This window comes from Misgurnus anguillicaudatus, chromosome 2 (assembly GCF_027580225.2).
Source record: "Misgurnus anguillicaudatus chromosome 2, ASM2758022v2, whole genome shotgun sequence".
NCBI classification, from domain to species: Eukaryota; Metazoa; Chordata; class Actinopteri; order Cypriniformes; family Cobitidae; genus Misgurnus; species Misgurnus anguillicaudatus.
This window is the reverse complement of record NC_073338.2, coordinates 29,128,922-29,144,311: the sequence shown is the minus strand read 5'-3', so window position 1 is coordinate 29,144,311 and position 15,390 is coordinate 29,128,922. Positions and strand designations below refer to the sequence as shown.

At 35.2% G+C, this 15,390-nt stretch overlaps 1 protein-coding gene across 2 annotated transcripts; it reads right to left on the bottom strand.

Annotated features, from left to right (window-relative positions):
- Positions 1-7,525: 7,525 nt before the first annotated feature.
- Positions 7,526-9,950, bottom strand: dusp12 (dual specificity phosphatase 12). Of its 2 annotated transcripts, none has more exons than XM_073876417.1 (7): positions 9,800-9,950; positions 9,323-9,588; positions 8,970-9,077; positions 8,748-8,872; positions 8,457-8,544; positions 8,166-8,349; positions 7,526-7,923 (listed from the first exon to the last, which is right to left on the bottom strand). In XM_073876417.1, the coding sequence occupies exons 2-7, from the start codon at positions 9,580-9,582 to the stop codon at positions 7,774-7,776; spliced, it is 915 nt and encodes a 304-aa protein (XP_073732518.1). In that variant the 5' UTR covers positions 9,583-9,588; positions 9,800-9,950; the 3' UTR covers positions 7,526-7,773. The 2 variants fall into 2 exon arrangements, with proteins under 2 accessions (XP_073732518.1, XP_073732522.1); XM_073876421.1 differs by having other exon boundaries at positions 9,323-9,602; positions 9,800-9,940.
- Positions 9,951-15,390: the final 5,440 nt, after the last annotated feature.

Here is a 15,390-nt window from a genome sequence, read left to right as displayed (position 1 = left end):
GTGATAATTACCAGGTACACACACACACACACACCGTTTGTTTTTTATACATTGTGGGGACATTTGGACCGCACAATGTATAAAAACCTAGACACACACACATACACGCACACATCGGTTAATATTCTTCTAATCAAGAGACAATTGGTCTTGACATTTTTGGGTCATTCGGACTTAAGGTCCTTCTGTGATTGTTTCCACACTAAGAGAAATGTGAGATTTCTAATGAAACCTATCAATGCGAGTTTGACGTCAAAGCATGTTGAAAGGTTGGAAATTTAAATCACAGTACAAATGGTTTTTCATTCATCCTTTTCTAAAGCAATCAGGATCTTCAACCTAACTCTGAGTATAGACTTTGGCAGTTACATCTCATTCAGCTCATCTGTAACTCTGTTCCAAAACCTAGAGAGATGCTTAAGGCAGTAACCTAACCTTCATGAAACCTCATATGAGGCTTATATAGGCAGCAACTTTCCATTGAAAACTTTTCTCTAAGCTAAGAGGCTCAGCTAATAATGTTGATTGTAAAACGTAACTCTAGCTTTCTCTTTAAATCAATACATTTAAACTATTGTTTTATCAACAAGTCCTCTTAGTGTCTGCTAGATGTCACAGGTAGCAATACTTTAACCTACAGATGTGTATATCTGTGTTCCAGAATTCATCACAGCACTACACACAATATGCAACAAATGACCTACAGTCATTAAATAGTTTAATTAACATGACCTGTTAAAAAAAAAGTAATTCAAGTCATTTCTAGATATTAACAAGACCGAGTTATAGCTGTCATATGGATAGTCTGGAATAGTGAGGCAATCTGATGCATTACTCAGTTGAATACTCAATAAATCAGTGACGGTAATTACGCATAAGATTATGCAAGTATCTGGCAAATGCGAGCATCTTTTTTATCATAAACCCTTTAGACGCATCTGCAGCAGGCACTTATTTTGCATGACCCGTGATGCACACACAATCTCTCAAAGCGCAGAACACATATTTTGAAATTACAAACCACATGACAAGCTACATACATGATGTGACGAAACTTCGCATTGTGCGCTTCAAAAAAAGAAGTCACCAGCCGCCACTGGTAGTTACACAAGTAAGTATGGTGGCATAAAATAAATGTGGCAATTTTTTAAGCGGATAAAAATTAGGACTATATTAAACTATTCGACCTCGGGCTAAAACTAAATTCCTCCCTGTTCGGATCCTAAGGAATGAATGGGGCTAAGCTAAATGCTAACACATTCCCGACGCGCTGTACAAAGATTAAGTGCACGCATTGAAAAAAGAAAAGTATGTATTAATTTGTCTAAGTTGAGGTAAGAACATAGTAAAATATTGAAAAACGGTGGTGTTTTCCTTTAAACAAAAAATTCATGCCTAAAAGGCATGAAGTGAACTATACTGCAATCTAAACTAAATTGCAAGGTGAAATTGACAATAAAACTGAAATGGAAAACAACACGAGAATAACCCATATAAAAGAGCAAAGTATAAGAAAAGAATATGAACAAATCTTAAATATAAAACTGGACAATCATCCATTCAATTTTTATTGACCTCACTCAGCTCATGCAGCTCTGGGATCAGTTTTTTGTAGGGCACCTAATGCTTTTGGCTTTAAAACAATTTAGGTTCCAACCACAATGTTGTATTTGGTTTCCTAAGAAACGTTTCAAATCTGGGAGCCTGGCCATCTGTGAGGTCTTTTGGAAAAAACGACATTTCTGGCACTGGAATAAAGGACTGATACGTACGAGTGCAAGCCCGAGCAGCCATACTCAGCAAAAGTCAAACCCACTGCAAATAGCAAAGACAGAGAGAGGAAACTCATTCTTTTATGATGTTGCTGTTAACTTGGAGATGAACTAAACATTTGCGATTGTAAATAAAAAGGGTTGCCCCCCTTTGCTTACTGGGTTAAGCCCCCTTTTGCTTCCAGACTCTATTGAACACAGACTAAAAAACCTCAAACATATCATCTTTGTGGCTAAATAGTTTGCTGAAGAACTATAGGAACCGAGGTTCTGCAATGGTCTAAATTGCCCAATTGTACAAAATTCATCACTCAAGCAAAAGACACAAATATTCAGAAAAAATGTATCTCAAAATTTCAAAAAATGTGTATAAATCTTAACAATGTCAAACTTCTCTGAAGCGTTCAAAATGATTTGATAACTGTATCAAATATGTAACACAATGACTGACTGCCTCCCTGCAGGACAGTTTAAGAGCCAAAGAGAAGAAAATCTTTTCTTTTTGAAGACAGATTTACTTCCATAGCTCTCACTTCTATCTCCATAGCAAACATAGCATCAAATCTGGATTTCAAAGAGTCAGATGCTGTAAATTTTCTGGGGGAATTTTTCCCCCTCTGATCATGTTCTTTATTAAAGATCAGACAGTTCTTCTGGGTGATATAAGATGATACCCACACACAATATCAAAATTATATCTCACCAAATTTTGGAATTTACAATGTGATTTCTGTATGACTTAATTTTTTGGAGTATATAAAACTTAACCATTAATTTAATTGTAACTGCAGTATAAGCAGATTGTACATAACCCTGAATTTGGTGAATTCAAATTAATTGACCACTAGTCCATAAATAGTTAGAAATTGTCATGAGATTTTTGAATGAAATTATTTAAAGCTAACAAAAACTCAAACCAAGGGCAATGATGAAGTTGCACACTTTAAAGGAACAGTATGTAAGAAATTTATATCAATTAATCATAAAATGGCCCTGATATGTCACTGAACATTAAGAAATCATTTTCATTTCAAATACTTATTTCACTGACAACAGTGGTCTGGCCAGGATATTGTCATTTAAAATGTGGAGTTGCAGCCCTCAACTGATTTTTATGTTGTCATTTTGTGTATTGGCCACCAGTTGTGGGATTGCAGTACCAGTTTTAGCCACAAGTTTTGTGATTGCAATACCAGTTTTGGCCACAATCCTACATACTGTTCCTTTAAATTCTGCTAGGTTATTTTTAACCCAACACTGGGTAAATATGGACAGAACACATGTTGGGTTAATAAATAAACCTATGCTGGGTTGCTGTTAACCCAACAGTGAGTTGAAACAACCCAACATTGCATTGAAACAACCAAATATTCAGAGAAAATATATCTGTAAATTGAAACAACCAAGCATAATTTATTTATTAACCCAACATGTGTTCTGTCCAATTTTTACCCAGCATTGAGTTTAAAAAATAACCCAGCAGAACTTTAGGTGCAGGTTTTGTCAGGGTTTGGGATGACGGCCAAGAGATCCCAAGCGCAGACGATGTCGGGGGGTGAACATAGAACATTTATTAACAAAAAAACATGAAAACAAAAACCCACGAGGGGCAACACAACATTAAACATGATATTACGAACACTGACTAAACATGATGAACTAGACTAAGATGAAACACTACTGAACAATATGACTGCATGACACGACACATATAAACACAATGAACCAGCACAAGACAAGAGGAGATTAAATAGGGGAACTAAACGAGGGCAACAGAGGTGCGAGGGATAACTAATAATGAATAATTAACAAGGAGAACAAGGGGGCGGGGACTAAGAACAAGACACCAGAGGCACATGACCCAATATACAAGGCCATGAGCCTCCACATGAAACAAGAGACTGTCAGAACCCTGCCATCACGATAAAACATAAATATAAAACAAGACCTTTATGGCAGAGTCCTGACAGGTTTACTTGTGACAAGGTTATGCAAATAAGCATCAGTTTATTATTATTGACAATGGTTTTGCATTAAACACCAACATACAAGAGCACTTCACATTCCGGGTGGTTTCACCCAGTGACTGTGTAAAAATAAGACATTTAGGTAAATGTAAAACCAAAGTTTGGGTTGTTCCATATACTTTACCCAACCATGGGTTGAAATAACCTAGCATTTTAATGCATGGACTAATGTAGCACATGAAGAGATTCATAAAGTTTTAACACTCAGAAGGGTTTCCTACCAATGTGTTCCCATTTGATGTTTTTGCAATATTGACCCTATAAATTAATAAAGTGTGTACCCCCCTTATTTTATCTGGGGGGCATTTTGTGTACATATTTCCTGTGTTTGCTGTATATATCTTAATAAGGAGAGGGAGAAAAATATATGGATGGTCATTAAAACTAAAACAACAAAACTGGTGATGGCCTAACACTTTTGCACAATACTGCATCAATGAGGGAACAGAGAACATGTCAGAAATGTCTCAGTAAAAGTAATATTTTTATACCATCTATTGTGCACATAAGCACTTTTTTAAAACACAATAAATGTATGTTGTTCTGCAAATGTACAATTATGGGTCTATGAGGTTCCATACACAATTGGTAAGTCATAAAAAAATGTAAACAAAGTTTTAGCTGTCCTGCATTAGCTGGGGCCTCTGCGAATAGGCATCTTTCTTATTTTCATCATAACACCACTGGCAGTAAAGGACATCATTTCAACAGGGTACTATGGGCACTTTGGTTTTTTTAAATACTTCTGCCTTGATCGCAAGCCAAAGGAAGACATCAATAATACTCACAGTCCACAGATGCTTAAAGACAAATGTCACATCCAGTAGCTTCTCATGAAAGACTGGACCGATTACATTAAATATGTGCTTTAATTTTCATCACATTTTTTTACAGCTGTTCTGTTGCCATTTACAGTATGTGTCTCTTTAGATGAAAGAAGCATGTGTCACTGCTGTGACCTTTCTGAAGAGGAATATTTAAAGACGTGGCATGGAAATAAGGTCTATACAACTGAAACTACTTAAATAGCCCAAGGCTGTGTCACTTGTGACATGTTTTTAATACAAACTCCAAAGCAGAAGTGGCTACTAACAGATGAGTAAAATTAAATGTGCATATTTGTGAATTAGCTCTTTAAACTAATACAGCTGGAAAGACGGACAGCAAACCACTGATAACAAGAGCAAAAGTTTTGATTTAAAAATGTTAAAACTATTTTAAAACACATCTTTAGGAAAATGTTTTTAATATTTTGATTATCTCATTTAAATTAATAAAAGCTCCAAGCAAATAACACAATATAAATACTAAACAAAAATATCTAAATAGTCATTCTTATGCATGAACATTATTCAACCAAAAAATCTATTTAAATCTCATTTATCCTGAACAAGACAATGAGACATTCCCACTTCCATCTAAACGGCTCAGATGTTGTGTGAGCAGTTAGCCAGATGTTCAACACAAAAAACACATTTCCATATGGTTGTCACTTAAATGCATTTACTTTATATTTTTACAGGATATAGCAGAGAAACAGTCTGGTGCTTGTTTGTATTGCCAGTACACTTCACAGTAAGCACCTGTCACTGAAAAAAAATGATTCATTTAATTTACTTAACTTTTTAAGGTAAGTGATCGCAATCAATTTATCTAATCTACATTTAAAAAAAAAAATTTTGTTTGTTTTTCCATTTTTTTTAATAAATTGCTTGTGACCACCTACCTTAAAGGTGCAGTGTGTAATTTTTAGAAAGATCTCTTGACAGAAATGCAAAATAGTATACAAAACTATATTATCAGGGGTGTATAAAGACCTTTTTATAATGAACTGTTATTTGTTTATTGCCTTAGAATGAGACATTTTATCTACATACACAGAGGGTCCCCTTACATGGAAGCCGCCATTTTGTGCAGCCATGTTTCTACAGAAGCCCTTAACAGCTACTTTTTTACTAAGTTGTCTCCAACGATGACATGTTTTCCGGTGGCGGCTACCATAGCTTCTCTATGCGTATCAAAAGCAAGAGGTGAGCAGTGGACTGAGCCGTTGGTTGCAATTCTCAACCTCACCACTAGATGCCGCTAAAATTTACACACTGCACCTTTAAAGAAATTAAGTAAATTGAATGAATCATTTTTTCCAGTGCATTACCAAACATGACCCTAGACATGTATTGTTTCCTGTGATATAATGCATATCTATAGCTATTGGAATCAAGGTATTGAACTTATTAAAAGTCATATTTTTATGTTGACAAATGCAACACGCCAACTATTTTTATAACAGCTTACCATAAAAGCAAAAAGGGTTATGCTATAATAACTATTGCAAATTTGCATTGCGTCAAATAGCATGATTGATTGAGTTACATTAGTGCTAAGCACTAGGACAATCTACTAATCGAGAAGTGTGATTTTATACCATATATGCCATATGTTTGCCTAGAAGATACACTATAAAAAAATATCAGACCTCTCTAACTCAAAATTTCTAGCATTTTCATTTTTTAGTTGGCTCAGTTCAAGTTCTATATATTTATCACTTGTGGCAACAGTCTGTTTCTCAAAATTGACAGAAATTACCTATTAAAAATTTTTTTAGCCAACAAGTAAATTTTAAGTCGAAGAGGTCTGAAATCTTCCAGTTTCGTCAAGTTGCAACTTGCAAGAGACTTTCTAAATTGATTTTTAGATGTGCAATTTGCTAAAAAAAATCTAAACACTGCATGGTGCACTAAAGTCAACCAGCCTAAACTACATTGTCTTTCTATTCAGCGAGTATCACGCACACCCACCCAATCCCAGTTTTACAGTCAACATAAGGGCAACACTGCCCATTCCATTTGTAAGAACAGATTTTTTTCTCATTTCCTGATATATTTCTGTGAAACACTAATAGTTGTTTACACTTACTACTCTTGAAACAAAATGTGTATTGCAGCCCAAATTGTCAAACAGCAGTTTTAGGTCTCTGAACCAATCAGATGCTTAGTTTTTCCACACCTTCATCATGACAACCAATCAAGCAAAGCTGCTAATTCTGGGAAAGGAGCCTGCAACCATGATTCCAATCCCACTGGGTTGGCCTGAGCCCACTTCAACGGTTGAGCTGGAGAACAAAGAACCACTTCATTCCAATTACATTGATATTTAACTCATATTTGACTAATATGATAATAAACCTGCTTTTCTCCCGAATGATAAAGTCTCTCTCTCTCTCTCGTCTTGCTGGCACACCGAAGCACAGATACACTTCACACTTCACAGAGAGAGAGTACAAGTCATTACATAGGGAATATGACCCTCATAAACACAACAGGATCTCACAACTCCATGCCATTACCACCCACAGTGACTCTCTATAAACACATTACTACATAAAATGAAGGCCACTTCAACATCTATTTGAATCAGTGCTAAAAATAGTCAAATATAAGAAGCTGGCTCAATTCAAACATCAAGACCTGTTTTTCTTTAACTCTATAACTGCTGATTTAGTAGTACAGCGTTAGATAAATAATGTCACCATAAACAACTAGATTCATTTGCAGTGAAATCCAGACACCTTTTGCTAGTATAGTGTCAAGACAGAACCAATGCTTGCTCTGAGACACTATAAATATCAGTCCTGATATTTCAGGCTTAATTGCAGTCCTGGTTATAGGACGCCACCCAGTGGAAGGATTTTCTACTGTTTTAGTGCAAGATTTCAAAATAATAAGGTTTGGTTAATCAGAATTTAATCAGAAGCAAATAGATAGATCGAATCAAACAAGTGCTTTCCATGCAAAAACAAACTGTGTTCACATAAAGCACTGGGCTAGTAATCTGTATTTATAAAATAACTGAAAAATATTGATGTATCTATCTATACATATGTTACAACACTGTTGTCTTCAATATTTTTCCATTTATACTTACAACAATAACTAAACAATCCTGTGCATATCTTACAAATGTTTATTTGTGGGTTATTTGAGTGGACATATACTGATGTATTTAATTTCATCCACTCTGTTTTTGTGCATCTGGAAGGCCGGTGTCACCCAGCGGCCACATGAACACTGTTCACCATACCAGTTAAAGGAGCCCAGCTTTGAGTTGCACTTGGGACACAAAAGCTACAAGAATAAAAAAAGAATATATTACCAATTCTGTCAAGTTATGATTTGTGTAAGATGCATCCATATATAGTAGTAAACTAATTCATAAATGACAGATATAGAACCTCCCTAGCAGAAGAAACAGATATCATATCTGTAAAAAGCATAATATCACCCAATTTTTCAGACATCTTTATCCTTCATTCAAATATTTTATGGTATATGCTTCAATCCAGATGTGTGAAGCAGTCGGGTATTACCTGTCCATCCATAACACCCAGCAAGGCTTGCTCCATCCACTGCACTGGCTCTATGAAATAGGATGTGCACTGTGTCTGATCTTCATGTGTAGGGGTCACCATCTTAGTCTTTTTATGAGAGAATGCTGAGGCTCCGCCTCCCACGCAGTGACTCAAAATGCTGGAGTGGCGGAAAAGTGTCCGCCTGTTGGATCAGAGCACAAATGCGGGCAATGTCACATTTGTTCATGCCATTTGCATTTGGTGTCCCGTGCTTTGGAAAGTTTATAAAAGTGCAGAAAAAAAATGTACCTGCACTTTCTACATCTGTAAACAGCCTCTGCATTCTGGGTTTGGGCAGGGTCAACAGCGAACACATCTTTTGGAACATTCTGGAGCTCTGAATTGATGAAAATATTAAAACTAACGACTTGCATATTGAGTTTCTTTAGTATAGGGATTTTAAAAGTATCTTTAATTAAAGTTGTAAGCTACTTAATACTTAAACTAAGGAGGTAAAATGTACTTAAAATGCAAGTAAATTGTTGCAAGTAAATGCAAAAAGGTAAGTTAAAAAAAAAGTAATGAACTCTACATACTTACCTGGATATTTCTCTGTAATTTTCTTTAATCTAAACTGTTTGTATAAAGGATTTGTGGTGTCTACTTTACAACCCATTAATTCGAATAGAGCCAGCTGGTCCATAAACTCTTCATTCATTTTAACAAAATAAGAGAAATGTTTGACAAATCTCTGAGCAGATTTTTAACCTTAATGACAAACTCTCCAGCCGAGGATATGCAATGAAACATACTTACTTAACATCAGGCTTTAGGTTTTGTAGTTTAGTATATGCATCTTGTAAACTCAGGCCTTGTGTTTTCATTAAGTAAGCTGTCACCACAGCAGCGCTTCTACTTTGCCCTACATGACTGCAGAAGAAAAATAAGTTTCATTTCAGAGGTGTACAAAAGGCAACTGTTGACTAGTGATTCACAACAAACACAAAAAACGTATACAATTTTCCAATGCTTTTATTCATCAAGAATGCTCAGCAATGATCAATAAATATAAATACATATGAAATGCATGACGTTTCCAACAATTTGTTTGCACATTAACATTACACTAAACATTATATTTTATAATAAAAGTGTTTGCAAAGTACTAAACCTACCAATGCACCAGAACAGCAGATAGTTTACACTCAGACTGTGTCTGAGACTCCGTTATGAAGCTGATACAGTCATCCAGTTTGCTAAGGAGATCTGCAGATGCATCATCCAGAGCACGGACAAATTTCGTGTGAAATCCAGTAAGAGCTGGTTCCTCCGAGTCAACGGTCAGTATATGCGTTATACCAGCATCTGTTAACATCTGCACGTCTTTCAGATCGGACACAGATCCGATATACAGTCCAGCCTCCACTGCTATCATTATTTACTGGGTAAGAAGACCTTATTTTTAATCAATGCATTAAACGTAATTAATAAAAATAAAACAAACACCAAGCAGAAATGCAAATACATTTAGCAATAGGTTGCTGATTTATTAATGTACTGTCTTACTGCATAGTATCGCCATTCATGACAATATTTAAAATTAAGAGATATACATATTAATTTATTATTCAAATCAAATCTTAATAACTTACTGTAGCCTAATCTTTGCTTTTCTCACGTGTTACTGTTGTCAATGTAGTGGTCCTGTAAAATAAACGGGTCGGTGGAAACGAAGATTAAATGTATTGGTTCCGGGCAAAAATATGACATGGCTTCGAATTGCCACTAGAGGGCGTCAAGTGTAAGAACAGGAAATATTTAGATTTACACTGCAAATATGGAATCAAAAATAATTTAAAGAAATACAATTGCTAAACCAGCCTAAGGTGGTTGTCTGGTTTTTGCTGGGTTAAGATGAAATGAAGTGGTTTAAACTGGTCCTCCCAGCCTGGCAAAACTGATCAAGCTGCTGACCAAGCTGGTGTGGTCTTGCAATCTGACCAGCTAAGACCAGCTTGACCAGCTAAAAAGTGTTCAAAACCCTACTACAAAAAACATCTTTGTTAAACCAGCTAATCCAGCTAAAACCCGCTAACCACTTAGAGTGGCTTTTTCAGGGGGAATAAAAGTCCTGCGATTCCTGTTTAGGTGATTTATTTTTCTAATTAAATATCTTTATAGCATGTTAAAACTCTTCAGATTGATATTGATTATATCAAAACAAAAATCCATATGTGACTGGACCACAAAACCAAAAACAATAAAAAATAAAATAAAATAAAACAATAAAAAATAAAATATAATAAATCAAATATATCAAAGCTGATTAAATGTTGATATATTTACGGTAGGAAATTTACAAAATATAATGAAACATGATTTTTACATAATATCCTATATTTGGCATAAAACATTTATATTCCTTTTGCTACAAATATAGGCCTACCGTGCTACTTATGACTGGTGGTCATTTGTGGTCCAGGGCCACATATATATAATACACTTAAATAGATATATCTCAAAATAACAGTATTTTTTCTTAAAAGTACAGCAAGACCTTATTTTCCCCCAGACACTGCTGACAGTAGCTTGCATATGGACAACCTTCTGTGTTCACTCACATTTTGATCCTAGTGAGATCTTCTGTCAGATATGTTCAGCCAAGAGTTCCTCGAGAACATGGACTTGATTCAATTTGAGCTTTAACTTTTCTTTACATCATATCAATTGGCTGTCCTGCATGAGGTCCATGAAAGCCTTGTGTCATTCAAAGTCTGTGTCTTACCTCACTACTCATACAACATATTCTGTAACACAATGCATAATTAAAATATCTTTCCTGTGCTTGATACAGTAAATGTGTTTTTAAACATTAACTTGTAGAGGAAGCTGCAAGAGATTTTGGGGAACAATTATCAAGAGGTTTTTACTGAAGAGTATACTCTTATGACATATTATGCAATGTTAAATAACACATAAACAAGTCACTGTAACATTACACAGATGCCTGTGCCTTAATCTTACTAGTCCTCTCAGGACAAGTCCATCTTAACCTCACATGGTCCCTTAGAATCCGTGTCCAACCTGTTTCTGTACGTCTTTCCTAGAATGAGATGCAGAGCATTTACAGAGCATCACAGCAATATCCCACTAATTCCAGTTGAGATGAAACATATTTTGTCCATCTTTTCTTTTGTCTAAATGCAGTCATTTGCCTTCTGGCTGTCATATAATGATTAGGGTTATTGATTTTTGTAAGAGCATCAGAAATTTGTCTCAGCATCTTGAATTCGTCTAGACCCACAAAAGCAGAGATTTAGGATTAAGATCACAGAAGATTAAGATGTTAAAGAAACACAAAACTGATATTTCTTGGAAAAGAGCATCTGTGTACTACAAATACTTCACTTCAGTTCTTTAGCATCCTTTATACTTGCCTGAGACATTAAGACCTCAGCTAGAAAACATAATTTGCTCTTGCAACAGAAGAGGGTTACATAATGAAAAGTACATGTTATTATTGAATGTTCCGCCTTGCCTTAATATATTCCATGAAAAATAAAACACGATAGAGGAAAACAGATGCACAAAATATTCAATTTATCTGTAATGTTTGGACCAAAAGTCTAACACTGAACAATTTCAGCCTTATGGAGGTGACATGTGACATTTGCAATCAAAATTGAAATATATTCTCAAAGAATTTACTACCAATCTTTTGAACTATCTGTTTATATTTTCCAAAATCCCTGATGATAGAGTCCAGACATCACAAAAATATGTGACAAAAAATACTTTTTTGGGAGACAACATACTTTAAATTAAAACTGTAAATTAAAAGGCACAAACCAGAAGCAATACCCAACAAATAAAGAAAAGTTGGCTCTTCAAAGAACATTTGATATTTATTTTATTTCAATTTTTTAATGCAAATTTATGGATGTGACATGTCCCTGTTATGGACGTGACAATTCTGATATCTGCACTTACTTAACTATGAGAAATAATAATTAAAAAATGCTTTAAAAACTTTAACAGAGACTTTTCATGGCTATTTAAACCACCAAATATAGACATCTGAGAAATCAATATGGTTAAAAACTTTGAGTAAAAACTTTACTTTTAATGATAAGGTTGACTTTTGCATGGAATTGCCCTAATGCTTTGTTATTTTTCTATAACTTTCAAATTATCTTTTTTGGTCTTTCCCAGCTTATTATATTATCAGCCATCAGCTTAACAAAATGAATGATTTACATGAATGTGGCATTTGTTGTGTTGATGATCCATGCTATGATATCATGATTAAAGAATATCCAAAAGTAAAAAAAAATGGTGTCTTAATAGACAAAGGAAAGTCTGAGTTTTTATACAAAAGCGTTTGCTCAAATGTACTAATTTGATTAGTGACCTAAAAATAGTAAGAATGGTGAATATTTCTTATATGCCATTATGTTTGTTAATTTTCATTTTTCAAAATCACAAAACTTTCTTGCCAGGTTAGATTAGAACTTATAGAAGAAGCTATTTTCTACCAAGCATATAGTATTAAATATTGTAAATACATTTTTTATTCTGTTGAACACAAACTTATTTTGATAAATGATGATAAGCTTATTTAAAGTAAAAAGCATCAACAGGGCTCAACGCAAATCATTTTTTTATACTGGCCTTGCCCAATCGGGACAGTGGTTTAGGTTTTTACATGCCCTGCCAAAATTTTCACTGGCCCCACCAAAAAAAGATTTCAGTGTCACATATTTTAAATAATATTTCAAAAGTCAAATATAATTGTATACATATACATTTTTTTCATCATTTGTAAAAAGAATTGGCAAATTTAAATGTAAACTCTATTTTTGAAATTTCACAATACTTTTATCAGGATCAATAGTTGCAAGTATATCAAAATGCACAGAACTAATACAGTATCAAAGGAATCATGTTGTAAGGAAGATGATGAACCAATATTAATAAAGCAGTGTTATTAATATGCTATGTTGATATGTCTGTCGATGCACTTAAAATTCTTTTCATTCATACGTCTCGCCATTAATTTCAGTGGACCAGATGAAGAGTTATCAGCAACGGTAACCCTTTTTGACACCATGCACGATATGTTTTGTTTACGGTAGTCGCTTGTTCCAACAAGAAAGGCTCCCAACTTGTCTGCTTTACCTGGAAAACTGATGGCAAACTGCAAAACATTGCATCATTTCTCTCGTTGTGTTTTACCCCAGTAAATCTCTGCTTCCAAGATGTTAAAAAATTAAGTTTTTGTTTGGCCTCATAATTAGAGGGTGCTGTCGTCTTAACATTTTTTTGAATACATACAGAACAAGAGGCAGAATATATATTTTAATGACTGTAGTCAACGCACTGGCCCGATCCGGCAAGTGACAATACTGTTTACTGGCCCGAGCGTCTCTCACACTGGCCCCGGGCCACCGGGCAGTCCTTTATGTTGACCCCTGATCAAAATAGCTCTTCTCACCTGGCACCCCTGACTCTTGTGCCTGTGTTCCTAAGGCACAATTGATTTTGTCCTGTTGCTTCCTCTCAGAAGTTCACTAGGGGTTGCCTTGCTGTAGCTGTTTCTATTTCAGTGCTTCAAGAAATGAGCACTTCATTGCCAAGTGTGTTCCTGCATTTGGTAAGTTTGATTAATCAACTATTGTGTAATACGGTTTTGTTGTTCACTCTGTTCTTTCCTATTTTTCTATTAATATATCTGAACTTTAAACACACAGTGATTTGTTTTTTTTTAACTCTGGAAAGTGTCTCATCATCAATTTGCCTAAATTATTTACAAACTTTCACTACTTCTTTTCAGGCTGATGTTTTTACACTTCCTTTATGTCTAATTATTCATAGTTTTTGAGACACATTAAAGACACATCAGTGGTGGCATAGGAACGTACTCTTGTTGCTGTCCATTTTTATATGTATTACAATGGTTTTCTCGAAAACATATCACAGTCTCTATTTTTTTATGTTTGATACTGACATGTCGATCAGTGTCATGGGTCAGGGTCGGGTCCCATGTGCTCTTCTGTCAGTTGTCTTGAGTAAGATTTATTACGCACATCCTGTGGCGAAAGAGCTGCAGGACGCCATTTGTGATGTAACCAGCAGTACTTTCTGAAGCTCATCTGCAGCCGCTGTGTTGCTTAAGTCTTCGTCCCACGTCCAAATTCTTAAAAAAACATTGATTGTGGGACATTTAAGGGAACTTTTACAAATCACTTTGTTAGGACATTTACGTCAGAGGACGTTTAACCTAGTTTGCAGGGCATCACAGCAACCTCGCATAGACATTTATATTAGGAAATTCATCTCATAGTTCATTTTAAAGTTTTGAGTTTTAGTGTTTTACGCTGTCTTGAAATGTAATTGTTTCAACTGTGATCGGTATGCAACAAAGTGATCAGTATGCAACAACATTCAGGCCTCTTATTGGACATCTGAAGGCCGTAGTTGACCAGTAAATGACATTTCGATTGATGCTTTCTTCTATCGCTTTGCACAAGATTAATAAAAATAAAACTCAAAGGATTTGCGATCATCAATTTGCACTTCACACACAATAGGACTGGCATGCTGCTTTGGTGTGATTTGGTCAAAATGTTGTGCAGTTTCACACCGAAAATGTGCAGCATGTTTGGCTTTTGTGCTTAGAGATTAATGACCGGTGAGATTGATGATACTTGATGTGGCTGTGTTGGCCATGTCAAACCCTTGTGGGCAGTGTGTGTGTGTCCATGTGTGTGAACGGGCGTGGTTTGCGTATGGGCACTGATTAAAACATGAGGGGGCTCTGTTAATGAGTGTATAACAGATGGAGGTCTCCCTAACACACACACACAAAATCCTATGATATGATCAGTTGAGCATAGAGGGCAAATCCATCTTAAACAGGTTTTAATTTCAACTGATTAGATAAAAATGACAAGTATCACAAACAGGCATTAGTTTATCACAAAAACCAGGTAAAACTACTTTTTTAAAGGAATAATACGCAAAATAAATGTCATGATTTACTAAATAATACTCAAAACAAGCCAGTTATTTGGCTTGATCTGTGAAACCATTCTGGGGACAATTTGCATTAAGATGCATTTAATGTAAGAGAGATGTGACATATCATGAGACCAAAGCTGTGCCTAAATGAACAGTTCTTTAGAGAACAGTGGCACATTTATCTAGTTGTGGGGACCTCTATGTGTGTATTTGCCACATGGTT

Bases quoted from the DNA above. Each gene is read 5' to 3' on its own strand.
- dusp12 (XM_073876417.1), bottom strand. From the start codon at position 9,582: ATGATAGCAGTGGAGGCTGGACTGTATATCGGATCTGTGTCCGATCTG. The intron at 8,873-8,969 runs TGTTAAGTAAGT...TTTCTCTTATTT, and splicing joins CTACAAAACCTAAAGCCTGA to TGTTAAAATGAATGAAGAGT. The intron at 8,545-8,747 runs GTAAGTATGTAG...TCATCAATTCAG, and splicing joins AATTACAGAGAAATATCCAG to AGCTCCAGAATGTTCCAAAA.